Genomic DNA, 19,266 nt, shown 5'->3' with positions numbered 1-19,266 from the left:
TTGACACCTGTACCGTCTGCAGTTGGACTGTAGCTGTCACTCTCAGGTCCCTCACTGAAAGGCAGTGCTCGCAAATCGGAGTTATACTGACGGCTGCTGGCCGCACTGAGGTCAGTGACGCAGAGGACTACGCATTCATGACCGGGTGGTGTGACTTCAGGCTGAGCCAGGCTTGGGCAGAGCAGGGAAGTCTTTGAACTCACAGGGAGTTGTGACAGAGGGTGTTTGCAGGGACCTGTATTCCGGTGGGCTTGTAGTGATTGAGTGGATTGTGTTTGAACTTGCGCTTGTTCAGAACATTTACATAGGATTACATAGGCTATACGGCATAGAAACAGGCCATTTGGCCCAACCAGTCCAAGCCAGGTTTATGCTCCACTCGAGCCATCTCCCGTTTTTCCTCATCTAACGGCATCAGCATAACCTTCTCCCAATGCTTGTCTAGTCTCTCCTTAAATGCATGTAACGCTGTGGTAGCGAGTTCCGTTTCTAAAAACTGCTGTTATTAATCGATATAAAGAAAGTGCAGATAAGATTGCTCATTTTCTAGTAACATTGAAAATGCTGAAAAGTCAGTTTATATAGTGTCCCAAAATGGGCACTTTAAAATGTGCGTCTCCACGTGGTTTTAACTCAGACTGGTTTAGAGTTCGCCTTCCATTATTGGGCTCCAGTTGGCTCAGATAGACCTGACTCCAGCCGTGTTTGCATTAATGTCCACTTGAATACAGATAAGAACTCAAAAGTTTAATTACTGTAAGTGTAACTTAAGGCAGCAGTTACCTGCAACATAACCCTTCACTGCCACAGTATAACTTCAGGATCATTTCACAATGTGATTCTGGAACTCAGCAGTGTGAGTGTTCCTCCGGGAGGACATCTTACTTCAACTTCGCATCCAGTGCAATGTAACTCCAGCCAAGTACCCAGTGCAGTACAACTCCAGTACGGCACCCAGTGCAGTATAACTCCAGTACAGTACCCAGTGCAGTACAACTCCAGCACGGCACCCAGTGCAGTTAACTCCAGTACAGTACCCAGTGCAGTACAACTACAGCACGGCACCCAGTGCAGTATAAATCCAATACAGTACCCAGTGCAGTATACCTCCAGTGTGGTGTCAAGCTTGATTTAAAAAATACTCAGGTGCTAACAGTTTCTCTTCTAACTGGTTTGAAAGAACCTGCATATGTTCCCATCTATTCTCTCAAAATATTCCAAATATACCCTCTGGGAGGTAAGTGCGCATGGGTGGAGTTCTCTCATGACACCCTGTGTGCGTTTCTCAACCAAGGGCAGCCTGGTATATACAATGGATTTTGCTAGTTGTAAATTGTACCTTTTAGCCTCAGATTTAAAGTCTCAGCATGTAGAAGAGGTATCTGATTCAACTCAGCACTTAAGGTAAGGTTGGTAGCAATTCCTTAGTTCTGTTCATCATGCCTTTACGTGTGACAAGTAGTTACTGGTGTGTTATCAGTTGGGGAGGAGGGTAGAAATTGGACTATATTGTGCCTGTTGTATGGCCGTAATGGTGCCCAAATTTGGGTCCAATGTCCTACCCTCAGAGGGCTGAGAAAAATATGATCTGAAATTGGGTTGGGCAATTTTTCAGGCATCCCTGGCAGCCTCATTAAAAAGCCATTGGGTGCCTTAAATAGGGCCAAGTGCCTGTTTTGGGTCCCCTTGCAGAAATTCAATGGTGATGAGCAGGGAAGGCGTTGGGCTTGCCTCACTAAAGATGTTTAATCGACTATTGCGGCCTAAGCAGCAGCCGACAACAAATGGTAAGTTTAAAAGACATTCCCTAAAATATCCTTCCTGTGGAACCAGGAGGAGCAGGAGTACTCTCCCAACTCCCAATTGTTAGGATCACCTCCCCTTCCCACCCCCTCCACTGCCTGCACCAAACCCCTGTCCTGGGACTCATGTTTGAGCCACTGCCCATGAATCTACTGCCCGTGGGCCTGAACTATGCGGTGTCTGTGGAGGTGCGCCTATGCCTGCGGCTCACGCACAACACGTTAATGAGGCCGTGGACCAATTGCGGACCTCTCGTTTGGGGCGCGCACTGTCTGTGCAGCATTGAGTTTGGGACTGAAAACGGGCCCAGACGAATTTCTGCCCTGGGTCTTTTCAGGAGTTTGCCAGAAGGAGTTGAATGAACACAAGGTACTTTTAATGTGTCCTGTCAGTTTATGTATTGTAAATTATCAATTGCGTTTTGTGTTTGCGATTTTTGGAATAATTTTATAATTATGAATATACCTGCTCATAAGTTTGGACCGAATTAAATTGTGTTTGTGTTGTTTTTTTTCTGCTGGTCAGTTTGACAGGAAATGTACTGAGAATCATACAGGCTTTGCATTAAACATGTTATAGTGATCGGAGATCACCTGGGCTACAGAAAAATAGTGCATCAGGCAGTGAAAGACAGTTGGTAAGAGATGCTGGCCAGGATTCTGGAAGCAGTGGAGACTGAAGGAAAATGCAGTGAAAATTACCACTACCTCACTGCCCAACCTGCATTTTCCTCCCCTATCCCCATAGTGACCACCGTTGAGAGTTGTTGATGCCAGTTCATTGGATATATTCAAGAGGGAGTTAGATATGGCCCCTACGGCTAAGGGGATCAAGGGGTATGGAGAAAAAGCAGGAAAGGGGTACTGAGGGAATGATCAGCCATGATCTTATTGAATGGCGGTGCAGGTTCAAAGGGCCGAATGGCCTACTCCTGCACCTATTTTCTATGTTTTCTATGTTTCTATGTCACTTTTTCCTCAACTACTACATGTAACTGGTGGTAGGGAGCATCGGGCAAACCACGGGGGGAATTTCCCAACCAGAATTTCCTGTGTAAGAGTTTGCAGCAGTGCAGCATTTTGGGATTGAGAAGCTTAAAGCGAAAGGTCGTTCTGCAGGACACGGTTGTGAAGAGTAGAGGAAGTGACTCAAGAAAACCAAGCTGGGCTTTCAATGTCTACAAAGGATTGAGAGAAGCGATGAGTCTCACAGTTTTGCGGTTCTGAGACAGAATTGATTAAAGTCGGAGTTTACAGTGAGTCCTCATTAAGACATAGTGAGGATGCAGGGAGGTGGAAGATGCATTTTTAGGAAAATAAAAGTTGTAACAAAGTCGGACCTGCGTGCAGTGGCACTGACACTAATGCACAGTTTCAAATTGGAGTAATTAATTTAAGAAAAGTTCAGAGCTCTGCAGTCTGACATGAGTGATATGTGAGAGAGCAGCAATCATTTCAAGGCCCCCTCTGGCAAACAAATACATTGTTCAAACAGATTCGGGTTTAATAGTATTTGTATGCTAAAGAACAGCCTCAGGGGCTGTAGCCAGAAAGCAGCCTTACATTATTGTAGTCACACGGAGGGGTAATTTAATATTCAATGGAAAGTTTTTGTTCTCCATCTAAGTTGATTGACAGGAGGCTTTAACAAGGGTAGGAGGCTGAATAACAAACATGCAGTAATTGAATTGAGATACAGCATCACATTTATGTTGATTGTATCTATCATGAGAATGAACAACTTTTTTTTTCCTGATGTTGGAGATGAATTGAAGGTATTCAAGGAATTGAAGTCACTCGTTTTAGTATATTCCTCTCTGATTACATGTCTGTGCTCAGTTGGCTGATCTCGATTGAGGTGGCAATAGAGGTATGGCAATTGCCTTTGGACTAGGGAGGAGAAACATCAGCCAGGGCTTACACTCCTGCTTGATCTCCAGTAACTCCTGCTGGACAGTGAACAACAGGTGAGGACAGGTTTGGGTTTGGCCGTGCTGTCCCCACGTTGCCGAATAGCCCATTGGCATTCAGGTCAGGTTTCTCTGGTCTCCTTTGATTGAGTTGCATCTGTGATGGGGTGGATCTTCCGCTCACCAAGGAGATGTGTCCTTGACCCCAGCTGAACTACTGACCTGAGCGGCTTTTAACACAATCAAGGTGGGCTCTCCGGAATCCACCAGGGAGTTGCACTGAAAAGTGACGGGGGATGTTTGGAGCACCGAGTCTCGGGGGACTGCCACAGTGCAGGTTGCAGGATATTCTTTTTTTGAAAAAAAATTGCTGGTTCCATTTCGATCTGTGCAGGGCAGCACACTGAGAGTGCTTGCATAGGCTCTGGCTCCTCCGAAAAGTTCTTCAGCCCCTCTTCTGACCTCAGAAAGCTGGATGCCTGGACCTAATAGGCGAATTTTGTGTCCTGCATTCAAATGGCCCTCATTTGCATTTATTTAACATATACCTGCCCACATATGGATGGACACTTTCTGTGCCACCAGTCCCAGCCAGCAGGAAATACCTGGGGGTGGTTTGGGTGGGTGGGAAGGTGAAGGTGTGCACAGAGGTAGAGCGTTGGTAGAGCATGTACATCAGCAAATATCTGCCCATTCTTGTCCCAGATCCACCAAAACATCAGCAGGAGGGTATTGGAAAGTCTTGGCCTCATTGTCTTGGCCTGTATATGAAGAATGGCCATTTGGATAAGGTACTGCAATATTGTTAGTGCCAATGAAGCCATATTCTTGGGAAGCTTTCGGAATAGGTGTCAATGGGTGTCACTTGGCAAAAAGAAGAGGAGAGAATGGTCTCAATTTCAAACTGTTCAAAGTCAACAAGGGAACCCTCTGCCCTGAATTATATTTGAAAAATACAGTAATCATTGATATTAAAGATAGTGAAAGATCTAGCAAACCATCTTTACAACTGCGATAAAATATAAAATACTGTAAAAGCATAGGAAGTGGATTAGTCGGCATCTGGAATAAAGCATGTTAACCCACTTTAAAGTGGTGTCCCTTTAGAATATTTGTAGACGTGTTTAAGTATAAAATATAAAATCTTATATACCTGGGAATGAATTGAAGACTACACTTCAAACTAAAGCTTCCAACTACACAGAGAACCACTTGATTTTCACAGTCTAATCTGGCAACAGTTCAGTCTCAGTACCAACAGCAGCAGAATCCTGAGATTGAAGTGATAGGCTTCTGCTCACTCCCAAATTTGTGTTTGTATCTAATACTTATATAATTAAAAAAAAGGAATGATCACTTCCTTCGGTGAATGGAGCAGGAACTGAGCAAGGTAATTATGGGGAGACAATGCAACTTAAGAGAAAGGGTCTTAAAACTGGTTATGATGCTTGTCCTTAAGTGCTAAAGCAATACAAGCTTTTCAACCGTAGTTTATTGGGTTATTTATTATTCAGCACACAATATACAGTATTATATATGCAGAATAAATGGTGTCAGGGAGTCCTTTACGAAACTGTAATACACTTCAGTGATTCAGATGATTTTGCTGGTTTATGTTTACTAAGTGCTAATCCACAGAGGCCAGAAAAATCCACAATATTTTCTGTATTGGTTCAACCCAGCCAGGGCAGCAACTAGTACACTGCAATTGGCCCAGTAGCCTTAGGGGAGAGGAAAAACCCAATTCTTGATTATGATTGAGTGATTCCCACTGGAAAATGCAAATGGGTGGATGGCGGGTGAGGACAAGATGGGCTCAGCCACAGTACCTCTTGGGATCAAATAGTCTGCACATTAAAAGCAACCATGTTGGTAAGATACTGGCAGCTGGCCAGCACTTATATACCCGCAGTTCCTTCGAAAGGGGACGGAGGAAAAAGGAGATTGTGAAACCCTTGCACTAAGCACCATAACATTGGTAATTCTCTGACATCGATGACACCATAACTGCATGGACTGGTTATTGGTGTCTGTCTTGACAGCGGCTGTGAGCAAGAGCAATAATGATTTTCACCCTGGGTAGAGCCACCCCTAAACTTCAGATTGTACACATTATAAAGGAAAAAAATATACATATCTTGAAGTGATTCAAAAGCTGTAATTTCATGTCAGGATTCATCCACTGGTTATAAATGTTTAAAACTTTGCTCCAGTGCTTTCTGGTGTCTCCCAAACGTCTCACTGAGATTATTGGCTTGTTTCTATTATGCTTTCCCTGTCTGTAAATAGTATTATCCACAATGCTGTGCCATATCAGAAGGTTTAAAAAAAAAATTACTGTTAAAGATGCTCCAAAAACATGGTTAGTCTGCATCCATCCATACATTTATCAAAACGTTACACCTAGCTCATATATTGTCCATCGTGTCACACGTCCAGTGTCGCACTTGCGATGTCACATTCAATTTATTGTAACAAATCACAGTTGTCAGAGGCAGCACTCTTGCCTCTGATTTAGAAGATTGTGGGGTCAGTTCCGACTCCAGAGACCTAAGCACAAGAGCTACCTGACTTTCAAATGAGATGTTAAATTGAGGCCCGGTCTGCCCTCTCAGAGTGGATGTAAAAGATCCTACGACACTATTCAAAGAAGAGCAGAGAAGTTTTCTCTGGTTTCCTGTCCAATATTTATTCTGAACCAACATCACTGAAAAGAAAATGATCTGGTCATTATCTCAGTGCTGTTTGTGGGATCTTACTATGAAAGATTCTGCCCCATGATCCCGCCTGATTTTGGATGCAGTGGAGACTGAAGGAAAATGCAGGAAGTGAAACGTACCACCACATCTCTGCCCAATCTGTATTTTTCTCCCCTATCCCCATAGGGACCACCACTTGTCCCTTTTTCCTCACCTGCTACATATAACTGGTGCTAGGGGGCATGGGGCACATACCCCTGGCAGATTTCCCTCTGTGCTACTGCCACTTCCATGGGCTGCCATACAGAAGGTGATGGTAGGCTTCAGGAGCAGTCCTGCACTGACCGTGTGAAGGGAGAGGGTCTTGTAGCAGCCTCAACTCCCTCCAGTTTGGCCCCCAACAGACACCTGCGGAAGGTCCCAGTCTCAGCCAGGGACTAGAGTGGGACCACCTCCCATCTTTGTGAGGAGGCAATATCCTTATTTTTGAATTGGTATTTTTTCCTCTTTTTTAATTCTCCCCCAAGACATACCACATTTTCTGACTAGTGACCATCTGTTAATACCATTTTTAGGTGACTGGACGGTGTGTGGAAAAAGATCTTAGTCGCTAACTAAAGCACTAGCGTTTACCCTGACATCAGGGTCAAACACATTTCATTGTGTGGAAATTATGGGTTACTCCGGAGCACAGCAGAAAAGAGCATCAGGACATGATTTTCCCTGTCTGTAATGAGTTAGCTGATTTCAGCTGGAACGATTGGTCTCAGAAACTCTGGGACTGAGGAGGGAAAAATCATCCAGAGTTCCAGCTCCTGGTCCTTATGCTGAGACTCCTGCTGGAAGAGCACATGTGTGAACATCAGGCGAAGCTGTACTGAGGTGCCCCTGTCAACAGAAGAGCCTTTTATACTCACTATTTAGGATCAGAGGTGGGTAGTAGCCACTTGAATGAAGTATAGGAGCGTACTCGGTGACACTGAAATTGTGTAACTCAATAACAGTCATTGGGGGTCATTTTAACTCTGAACGATGGTGCAAAATGAACAGTATCGGATCAGTTACCATGGAAATTTAAATTGGGAGAGATGTATAGCAGGCGCCTGAATTGATAGTGGCCATTGTACACAATCACTCAAAGTCAAAATTACCCCATTGTCTTCAGGAGAACTTTGAGGTTCTTTCCTATTTATAGTGGAAATGGTGCTGTCACTAGAAAGAAAAATAAGTGCCCGGAAATTCCTTGGGATGGTGGGGTGGGGGCACAGTAACTTCTGTGAAAACCCCAGGTGAACGCATAAATGATGCCTCCCGCTGAAATTACGGTGGCCGATCAGGGGAACCACAGGAGGAATTTCACAGGCAGAATTTCCTGTGTCAGTGTTTGTAGAAGTGCAGCATTTGGGGATTGAGAACCCTAAAGTGAAAGGTCGTACTGCAGGGCATGGCCAAGGTTGTGAAGAGTAGAAGAAGTGAATCAAGAATTGTAGAGAGAGGAAAGATTGAGGGAACATAAGAATATAAGAAATAGTAGCAGGATAGGCCATTTGGCCGCCCGAAGCCTATTCCACCATTTAATAGCATCATGGCTGATCTGATCATGGACTTAGCTCCACTTCCCTGACCGCTCCCCGTAACCCTTTATTTCCTTATCGCTCAAAAATCTGTCTATCTCCGCCTTTAATATATTCACTGACCCAACCTCCACAGCTTTCTGGGGCAGAGAAGTCCACAGATTTACAACCCTCTGAGAGAAGAAATTCCTCCTCATCTCAGTTTTAAATGGGCAGCCCCTTATTCTGAGACTATGCCCCCTAGCTTTAGTTTCCTTTATGAGTGCAAAAACCTCTCTGCATCCACCTTGTCGAGCCCCCTCATTTTCTTATATGTTTTGATAAGATCACCTCTCATTCTTCTGAACTCCAATGAGTATAGGCCCAACCTATTCAACCGATTTTCATAAATCAACCCTCTCACCTCTGGAATCAACCTAATGAAACCTTCTCTGAACAGCCTCCAATGCAAATATATCCTTCCTTAAATACGGAGACCAAAACTGCACACAGTACTCCAGGTGTGGCATCACCAATAACCTGCACAGTTGTAGCAGGACTTCTCTGCTTTTATACTCCATCCCCCTTGCAATAAAGGCCAACATTCCATTTGCCTTCCTGATTACTTGCTGTCCCTGCATACTAACTCTTTGTGTTTCATGCAGAAGGACCCCCAGGTCCCTCTACTGCAGCACTTTGCAATTTTTCTGCCTTTAAATAATAATTTGCTTTTCTATTTTTTCTGCCAAAGTGGATAACCTCACATTTTTCCACATTATATTGCATTTGCAAAAATTTGCACACTCAGTTAGCTTGTCTATATCCCTTTGCAGATTTCTTTTGTCCTCCTCACAATTTGCTCTCCCACCCATCTTTATATCATCAGCAAACTTGGCTACATTATACTCGGTCCCTTCATCCAAGTCATTAATATAGATTGTAAATAGTTGAGGCCCCAGCACCAATCCATACAGCACCCCACTAGTTACTGTTTGCCAACCGGAAAATGACCCATTTATCCCAAATCTCTGTGTTCTGTTAGCCAATCATCTATCCATGCTAAAATATTACCTCCAAACCCATGATCTTTTATCTTGTGCATTAATCTTTTATGTGGCACCTATTGAATGCCTTCTTGAAATCTAAATACACCACATCCACTGGTTCCTATTTATCCACCCTGTTTGTTATATACTCAAAGAACTCCAGCAAATTTGTCAAACATGATTTCCCTTTCATAAAACCATGCTGACTGCTTGATTGAATCATGCTTTTCCAAATGTCCTGCTACTGCTTCCTTAATAATGGACTCCAGTATTTTCCCAATGACAGATGTTAGGCTAACTGCTCGATAGTTTCCTGCTTTCTGTCTGCCTGCTTTTTAAAATAGGGGCATTGCATTTGCGGTTTTCCAATCCTCTGGGACCTCCACTGAATCCAGGGAATTTTGGTAGATTACAACCACTGCATCCACTATCTCTGCAGCCATCTTTTAGGACCCTAGGATGCAAGCCATCATGTCCAGGGGACTTTCCATTTTTAGTCCCATTATTTTACCAAATACTACTTTAGTGATAGAAAGCGAGGCATCCCACAGTTTCGAGGTCCTGGGACAGAATTGATTAAAGTCGGAGTTTACAGTGAATCCTCATTAAGACATAGTGAGGATGCAGGGAGGTGTAAGAGTGTGTAGGATGCATTTCTAAGAAAATAAAAGTTGTAACAAAGTCGAACCTGCATGCAGTGGCACTGACACTAATGCACAGTTTCAAATTGGAGTAATTACCTTTAGAAGAGATCAGAGATCTGCAGTGTCACATGAGTGATATGTGAGAGAGCAGCAAGGCCTCTTCTAGCAAAACAAATACATTGTTTAAACAGATTCAGGTATAATACTACTTGTATGCTAGTTGTATAATTGTATGCTAAAGGACAGCCTCTGGGTCTATAGGCAGAAACCAGCCTTACGTTATTGTAGGCACATGGAAGGATCATTTAATATTCAATGGCAAGTTTTTTCTCCCATCTAAACTGATTGAACAAGAGGCTTTAACAAGGGTAGGAGGCTGAATAAAAAACATACAGTAATTGAATTGACATACAGCGTCACATTTATGTTGATTGTATTGTTCATGAGAATGAACAACTTTTTTTCTGGATGTTGGGGATGAATTGAGGGTATTCAAGGAATTGAAGTCACTTGTTTTAGGGTGTGTATATCTTGACTGCGACTGTGAGCAAAAGCAATTTGTAACAAATCACAGTTGTCAGAGGTAGCATTCTTGCCTCTGATTTAAAAGATTGTGGGGTCAGTTCCCACTCCAGAGAGCTAAGCACAAGAGCTACCTGACTTTCGAATGAGATGTTAAATTGAGGCCCGGTCTGCCCTCAGAATGGACATAAAAGATCCTACGACACTATTCAAAGAAGAGCAGAGAAGTTTTCTCTGGTTTCCTGTCCAATATTTATCCTGAACTAACATCACTGAAAAGAAAATGATCTGGTCATTATCTCAATGCCTTTTCCTCAATGCTGGGATCTTTCTATGCATGTCTACATAGTGCATTATACCCACACAACCTCAGACACACACAATGTCCTGATATAAGACTATCTATGAAAATTTAACAAATACATATATTTCCTGCCTTCCACACATCAGATGTCACACATTGTCTAATCTAAGTTGGTTTGTCACATTTGAAAAAGAAACAAAGGCTGTCAATTTAAAGTACAGGAACAAAAACACTCCAGGAACATAAATAACAGCTACAATTTGTGCAGTTCTTCCCACAAGTAAAGCTAGGGAGGGTTCTGATCTCCAGTCTGAATAGGAATTGGCCATTGAATAAAATCACTCAGTGTTTACTTAACAGCAATTGAATTTATAAGCTAAAAGGGACACACACCTATACTTTAGTAGCAGAATAATACATTTTACATTACATTTATAACACTCCTGTATTTATAAAATAGCATACTATTTGATCATCACAGGAGAGTCACTAGTTGCACTAAATGCAATTTTTTCTAAAACTGTGTCTGAGACAACACAGAAAAAGTTTGCAAACTTTCACAAAAATATGTCTTGACATGTCTGTTAGTGCTAAGACCATTCTTGACTTTACCATTGGTGAGGCCAAGTATGGAGCATTCTGTGAAGTTTTGCTTATCCTATCTCAGAAAATATATAAATCTATTGGAAAGATTCAGAGAAGAGTGACCAGGGTGATTCCTGTTTTAAGGACATATAAAATTCTGACGGGATTGGATAGGTTAAATGCAGGAAAAATGTTCTCAATGTTGGGAAAATCCAAAACCAGGGGACACAGTCTAAGGATAAGGGGTAAGCCATTTAGGACTGAGATGAGGAGAAACTTCTTCACTCAGAGAGTTGTTAACCTGTGGAATTCCCTACCGCAGAAAGTTGTTGATGCCAGTTCATTGGATATATTCAAGAGGGAGTTAGATATGGCCCTTACAGCTAAAGGGATCAAGGGGTTTGGAGAGAAAGCAGGAAAGGGGTACTGAGGTGAATGATCAGCCATGATCTTATTGAATGGTGGTCAGGCTCGAAGAGCTGAATGGTCTACTCCTGCACCTATTTTCTATGTTTCTATGTTTTTATAAAAACTCACAAACCTTAGGCAAGCTTAGAGCTTAGAAAACAAATATTTCCTTGATATTGGATATGTGGAACAAGCTCCCAGAGAATGTAGTTGAATTAGGGTCAATTTGGAGGTACTTTAAGAGACAGCTGGAGTGACATATGTTGAGTAGGGGGATCGATGGTTATCATAGGCAGTCCCTCGAATGAGGATGACTTGCTTCCACAAGAGTTCACAGATGTTTCAATTCTTAACTGCAATTGAGGGAGTGAAAGATGCCTGTGCATGGATTTTTTTGACGTGTGGTGACCGTTGCATATCAGCCACCATACGGGCTCGACAGAGCTAGGCATTTATCCAGTGGCAAGTTTTGAACCAGGACGACTGGAGACCTGCTCTGCTGCATGTGCGCACAAATATCGCAGTGTGGGCTGGCCCGTGTTGCCCCTGGGCCCTCGGCTCTTCTGGGCCCCCAACCCTCATTCGCCGCACCTCCGCCATGATCTCTCTCCGCTCCTCCGCCTAAAAGAGGAAACCAAGGCATGGATGAACCATACCTTTCAACAGTGACTACACTGCAAAAGTATTTGATTGGCTGGAACGCTCTTTGGAACGTCCTGAGATTGTTCAAGGTGCTATAGCAATGCAGGTCTTTTCTTGAGTTTTTTTTCTTCTTTTATTTCAAACCAGACTCTGCGCTGTTCAAAGGGAAAGAAAGACTTGCATTTCGACAGCACCCCTTTGCCATCTCAGGACGACCCAAAGCGTCTTACAGCCACTGAAGTACTTTTCGAAGTGTGGTCACTGTCGGTAATGTAGGAAATGCCTACGATGGTTATAGAGATATTACCAATACTTATTTTTAGTGGAATTCTGGAAAGTATTACCTAAAGTGGGAGATCAACGAGTAGCATGAGATAAGGGTCTAAAATAAAATAATCTTACATGGGATCTAGATGGATTCGATTCAATGTGCAAAATTGCATTTTTTTATTCTGGATTTTCTAACATAATTATGGTGTCATGTTCTGTTTGTTTAAACATGATTTTTTTTCTCATTCTGTTATATAGACTTTTGAAGCTAAGATACACCACATTGAAACAAAGCCAACCAAGAAATCTAAAGATAACCTGGAGGTATTAGAATTCTTCATCCGTTGTGAGACAAACAGCTCGGATATCAGCACCTTGATCAGTTCTTTGAAAAGAGTTGCTGAAGATGTCAAAACAACAAAAGAAGTGAAATGTAAGAATGATGACCTTTCACTCTATCTAACCATTGTGTGCCTCCTCTTAGACCGTACAACCGCAATACTTTTAGGGGTGGAAATTCCGTCCGTTGCCGCCTCTGTTTGCGCCCTGGAGGGGCTGTAATGGTGGCAGAAATCATTTCCAGGTGGGTGGTCAGCTTCCAGCGCCCCACTGATACATTTGCCGCCGGTTTTGCGGGGATGTGACACAGCATTGAAATTTGTTTCGTGCGGGATCCGTAGCGCCCTGCAGTGGGATCGCCTGGGAAAGCGGACGGTCCGAGCTGTATCAGTGGCAGTGAAGGAAGCAATGTCTACCTGAGATAAGTGTGATGGTTTAAATGTTTTTATTTTTGCGATTTATATTTATTTGGCGTCAGTGAGGTATTGGGAATGTTTTTGTTGTTTTCCTTGCCGATATTATTTTTCCCCAGGGAAGCCTCTCTCAGGGTGCTGCGAGGCTGTCTATTTAGCTTGGGATTTTCAGTTGCTCAGCCGACTTAGTGCCCTAAAAAGGGTGTGGAACGCCTCCCTTAATGCTCCGCTCCATACTCAGGGCCCAGCTGATGAATTTTGCGGCTGCAAAATCAAACCATTTCCCGGTGCAAACTTTACCGCCCGCTGCCATTAGCGCCTCAAAATGGGTGGTACTGAATTTCCACCCCTTAGTCTTTAGTGAATATCATCAATCATTTCCCAGTCATGTTCGAGACTGAGCTCATTTCTTTTCGGATTTTCATTCATTTTTTTCCAGAATCCTCCACAATGTTTTCCTCTCCTTTGCTGAAGGAATTATTTCATGCTGAAATACAATTCCATGGTTACTGGCTGTCCTGAGACACATACCCAATTGGGTATTGTGAGCCTTAGACAGTGAGTGTTGGTATCACAGCAGAGCCCAATCAAATCCAGCAGGATATTTGGGGTGGAGGGCGGGGCAGTGGGGGCACGGGGGGTGGGGGGGCGTGGGTGGAAACTGGATATTAATCCTGAGCAGGAATCCTGGACGATATGTTTTACCCTTCGTAGCTCAGGGGAGCTGAAGCACCTTGACTGCTGTACCAGCTGAGATCAGATAACTTATCAGAGACTAGGGGTTAACCCTGACCTTCATGATCTGCAAGACTCAGTACCCACAACAATAACGTGCATTTATATAGCACCTTTTATATAGTAAAATCTCCCAAGATGCTTCACAGGAGAGTTATCCATCAAAGTTTGACACCGACACACTAAAGGAGATAATAGGACAGATGACTTGGTCACAGAGACAGGTTTTAAGGAATGTCTTAAAGGAGGGAGAAAGCTAAAAATGCAGAGAGGTTTAGGGAGGGAATTCCAGAGCTCAGAGTCCTAAGCACGCTGAAGGCACAGTTACCAATGGTAGAGCAATTAAAATCGGAGATGTGCAAGAGGCCAGAATTGGAGAAGCTCAGATATCTTGAAGGGTTGTAGGGCTGAAGGTGGTTACAGAGACAGGTAGGGGCGAGGCCATGGAGGGATTAAAAAAAGAGAATTTTAAAATCGAGACATTGCCAGCCAGTGTAGGTCAGCAAGCACAGGTGTGAAGGATGAATGGGACTTGGAGCGAGTTAGGATACAGGCAGCAGAGTTTTGAATGAGCTCAATTTATGGAGGATGGAAATTGGGAGGTCGGTCAGGAGAGCTTTGGAATAGTCAAGTCTAGAGGTAACAAAAACATGGCTGAGGGTTCCAGCAGCGGATGAGCTGAAGCAGGGTTGGAGATGGACGATTTTACGGAGTAGGAAGTCAGTGGTTTTTGGTCATGGATATGTGGTTGAAAGCTAATTTCAGAGTCAAAGAGGGCGCCAAGTCCTACCACATCAGTGCTGTATTTCACTAGTCAGGCCATTGGTGGAACTCCCATTTCTGTTTAAAAAAATTTAAACTGCGCTCCTGTGGGACTGCATCCCAACTTGAATCACCGCCTTCTGGAGAGGAGGGACACGAGGAGAAAATCAGAAAGAAAATTAGAGAGTTACTAAAAAAAACAACCCAGACAGTCATATTACTGAAATAAAAACAGAAAATGCTGGAAATACTCAGCAGGTCATGGCAGCATCAGTGGAGAATGAAATAGAGTTAACGTTTCAGGTCAGAACGAAAGATCATTGTTTTATATCATATTTCCAGCATCCGCAGTATTTTGTTTTTGTAGGAGTATTACTGAACTTTTTGAACATGGTGCTTAAATAAGACAATAGGTTGTTGTGGCTGTTAGTGAGATACAGGCAGCAATTGAATCAAAATGATCTGATGGCCTGATCATAAACTGGGAGGATGAGAACTGCAAAGCTAAATAATGTCTTTAAAGAGATTGCATTGATATAGTGCTTTATCATGTCTCTCAAGAATAGCCCAGGGCACTTCACATGCAATGAATTGAAGTGTAGTCAGCGCTGTTATGCTCAGTGCATGTGACAGCCATTTTACACACATCAATGACCCACAAATAGCAATCAGATAAATTCCAAGTTCATCTGTTTTTACTGTTAATTGAGGGAAGATTGTTGTCCAGATGAGCAGGAGAGCACCCCATTCTTCCTGAAATAGTGCCATGGGATCTTAAAATTTCCCACCCAAAACAGGCATATCAGGACTCCATGTACTGACAGTGCAGCACTCCCTCAGTACTGCCCTGAAGTGTCAACACAGTTTATGTGCTCAAATCCTGGAGTAGGGCTTGAACCCACATCCTTCTGACTCAGAGATGAGAGTGCTGCCAACTCAGCCAAGCTGACACACTGCCAGGCATTTCTTATGCTTTATGTCATATAGCACAGTTTATTTCATTTGTTTGAATTTTTTAAAACCTTTATGCAGCATTCAGGCCACAGGTTCTGGATGTACATGATATACAAAATGTACCTGTCTTTCAATATGCCATTTAGTACTTATACTATATAATATACAGGTTCCAATCAATATATGTGTTCCAATAAACATTCCAAATGCCCACACCTTTGCTAAGTATTTATATAACATATTGGAAAAACTGATCGAGTGAGGCTGAAAGAACTAGGCAGCAATCCTTCCCGTCTATCCGCATGCCCCAGAGCAATTTATGCTTGGCATGGATCCTGCAATTGCATCAAAGAGAGGATTAAACAATATTAAACAACTGCTGCTCCTCTGATACGTCTGATAATTACATTCTTTCAATGGCTCATTTAGTCAGAATGCACATCATTCCTTGTGGGATTCTCATTGAGACAAACAGTCTTGCTGCAGGTACACACTGGGGACGTACAGCTTACCCTTCCCTTGCTCAGTGCCTCTATTTATCACACTGGGTTTTCATTTGAAAATACTACAGGATTATTCTTTCCATTACCGGCTCCGTGTAAGTCGACTACCTTCAGTAATACTCTGGTTCCTACAGCACATCTTCTCAATGCACTGAGATGTTATAGCGATTTATCAGTTATTTTCTTTTGTCTCTGCTTCCAGTTCATTGGTTTCCAAAAAAGCTATCAGATTTGGACAAATGCCATCAATTAGTTACAAAATATGACCCAGACCTGGACTTCGATCACCCGGTAAGTTTTGAAAGTTTATTTGAAGGTATCCTTGCCAGGGAGATGGGGGGGTCAACCAAGCACTTTCAATGTAAAGGGTTATGGTTCGATGAATAGTGTGGGAGCAGGCTTCCGTGGAGTATAAACACCGGCATAGACCAGTTGGGTCGAAAGGCCTGTTTCTGTGCTGTAAATTCTATGTTAAATATTTCTCTTCTGTCTTTTCTGCCACAATTAAAGATGAATTACCAAACAATCACAACATATTATAAAAGGAGATAACTGTATCCCTTACTGGCCATCTTTCACCTTGCTCTTTGCATTCATGTTGTACACTTTAGAATTGCTGCTAACAGGTAGGATTATACATTTTGAGTAAAACTTTCCTCAGCATAACATAGTTCAGTTCTTCTCTACCATGTCTAACAAGTGCTGTCTGCTGTTCACTGTCCTACATCATGGTATCTCTGGAGCAAATACTTCAGAGGACTTCGGCATCAAAGGGAAGATTTTATGCTCCTGGCAATGAAGTGGCAGTGTGCGCTTCAATGGGCAGAAGCTCATCAAAACAGGGCGGGGATGGCGAGAAATCACATGTGTCATCAGCCTACAGGCTACAGGTAAAAGAATGCAGCCATTTAAAGGTAAGGTGTCAAAAATATGTTCAGCCTTTTCAAAAGCTGCATGAATCTAAAATATATTTTCAACCTTTCCAAAGGCCGGATGAAAGATAAGGAATGGTTGGCAAAAACCGAGGGAAAACAAAAACAAAGGTGTCAGCTGGTAACAGTGCCTATAGATAAGTGATGAAGCAGTTTGATGAGTGGTGAAGTGGAGGTAGTGTTGCTTGACATCAGTTGTGAGAAGAGTTCTAAATGGCACTCCATTGCATACTTCCTAGAGGACAGTAGTGCAGACAGAATCACACAGTGTGCACTACCCCCAGGACCTGGGAACATATGAAGAAGAAAATGGCCACCTTAAGAAAGGTAAGATTACCCAATAGCATCATTGACCAGGTAGATGGTTCGAGTATACATGCCAGAATGTGTTGCTTGTCAGTTTGTTCACACTTACTGCTGATTCATGCTGAATCCTCACATAACATTACAGCTCTTTCATTCCTTGTCATACACAGCCATACTCCAGCAGGGCATGCATTCAAGCTGCAGCTTACAATTCAACTCTTTGCACACTAGTGTTTTCAAAGAGCATCGACATATAATCATTGCAACACAACCTACCTGCATGATGCATGTCACTCACTGATGGACTGCAGGCTGCCACAGTTCTGTCACTATGCACCGTCAACACTTCAAGACTACTTCCCCGCTTTGTATGATAAGATAGCCCATAACACAAGAAAACAGACCTTATCTGGAGGAGGACTTGGGCATTATCTGCCCTCGACTTATTTGGAGGAAGCCACCCGATATCTTCGCATGAAAGTGTATCAATGGGTGAGGGGAAGGTGAAGGCTCAGACATCCCCAACCGCAGGGTGGATTCTATTCTGCTCTTCTGTCTTGGCCCCTTCTTTCTTCCTTCCGCACAGGTGTATACAGAATACAAATATCACTCAGTATCTTAACGGGCAAACTGTTGGAAGCCTGCACTGGAGCAAGAGTTCTTTGGTGCCATTGTAGGCCTGGGGGAGCAGCCCTCCAGCAGAGTCTATGTCACAGAACCAGGCCGTGGCTCACAGTACTCTTCATCCATCTCACTGAAGCCTGCAAGCACCAGCTTGGTATACATATGTCCTGGAAAACAGAGTTAGGTTGCTTGGGGAAGTAGCACCAGATGAGTCAGACTGCGTTGGTGAGGAGGAGCGGCAGTGGCACTGGAGGGGCAGAAACCCACTGGCCGGATGGCCACGTGGCTGCCATCAGTAACCACCTTGACGTTAGGAGCGTGGTGCAGTTGGGCAGCCAGGTCAGGATCTTGTTGATGATCAGTGGAAAAGGATATGAATTATACTGCAAATTGACTGAAGTTGGGGATGTACCCCTGAGGTAGATGGGAAGAAAGAAAAAGAAAAGAAAGACTTGCATTTTTATACAGCGCCTTTCATGACCTCATGTCCCAAAGCGCTTTACAGCCAATGAAGTACTTTTGTATTGTAGTCCCATTGTAATGTAGGAAACACAGCAGCCAATTTGCACATAGCAAGGTCCCACAAACATTAATGTGATAATGGCCAGATAATTTTTTTTGGTTATGTTGGCCGAGGGATAGATATTGGCCAAGACACTGAGGATAGCTCCCCTGCTCTTCTTTGAAATAGTGCCATGGGATCTTTTACATCTGCCTGAAAGTCAGAAAGGGTTTCAGTTTAACATCTCATCCAAAAGACCGCACCTCCGACAGTGCAGGACTCCCTCGGTACTGCCCTGTAGTGTCAGCCTTGATTTTGTGCTCAAGTCTCTGGAGTGACAATTGAACCCACAACCTTCTGACTCTGGGGTGAGAACGCTATCCACTGAGACATGGCTGGGAAGGAACTGGAGAGATAAAAGTTCAGTGCTTAAGCCACTTTCACAGCCAGTGGCAAGGCATTATCTTTTGCCAATGTTTTCTGCAGATAAGATACCAGCAGATGGCACTGTTACTCTGGCAAAGAAGAGCCAGTAAAGTCAATTGTCATTGGACATTCCCAGGTACGTGTGCCTGGGTCTGTGCATTGCTAAGGGTGGGTGCAGGGAGTCTACCTCTAGTCCAGCTGAATCTGCCTCGTATCCATCTCTTTGTCCTCCTTCTCCACCTTCAAAAAATCTAAGAGATGAGCACACAATCCAGTGCCCCTTCGATTGCAGCGATGAAAGACACAGCAAAGCTGCGGATGTTGGAAATCTGAAATAAATACAAAAAATGCTGAAACACTCAGCAGGCCAGGCAGCATCTGTGGA

At 43.3% G+C, this 19,266-nt stretch overlaps 1 protein-coding gene across 1 annotated transcript in view; it reads left to right on the top strand.

Annotated features, from left to right (window-relative positions):
• Positions 1 to 19,266, top strand: part of th (tyrosine hydroxylase) — a 65,304-nt gene that overhangs the window by 7,678 nt on the left and 38,360 nt on the right. The window contains exons 3-4 of the mRNA XM_070898572.1: positions 12,644 to 12,818; positions 16,294 to 16,382. Coding sequence (XP_070754673.1) covers positions 12,644 to 12,818; positions 16,294 to 16,382 — 264 coding nt within the window. The remainder of the gene's footprint in view (positions 1 to 12,643; positions 12,819 to 16,293; positions 16,383 to 19,266) is intronic.

This window comes from Pristiophorus japonicus, chromosome 14 (genome assembly GCF_044704955.1).
Source record: "Pristiophorus japonicus isolate sPriJap1 chromosome 14, sPriJap1.hap1, whole genome shotgun sequence".
In the NCBI taxonomy this organism is placed as follows: domain Eukaryota; kingdom Metazoa; phylum Chordata; class Chondrichthyes; family Pristiophoridae; genus Pristiophorus; species Pristiophorus japonicus.
The sequence above is the reverse complement of the archived record's forward strand: the minus strand, read 5'-3'. Positions and strand labels throughout refer to the sequence as shown.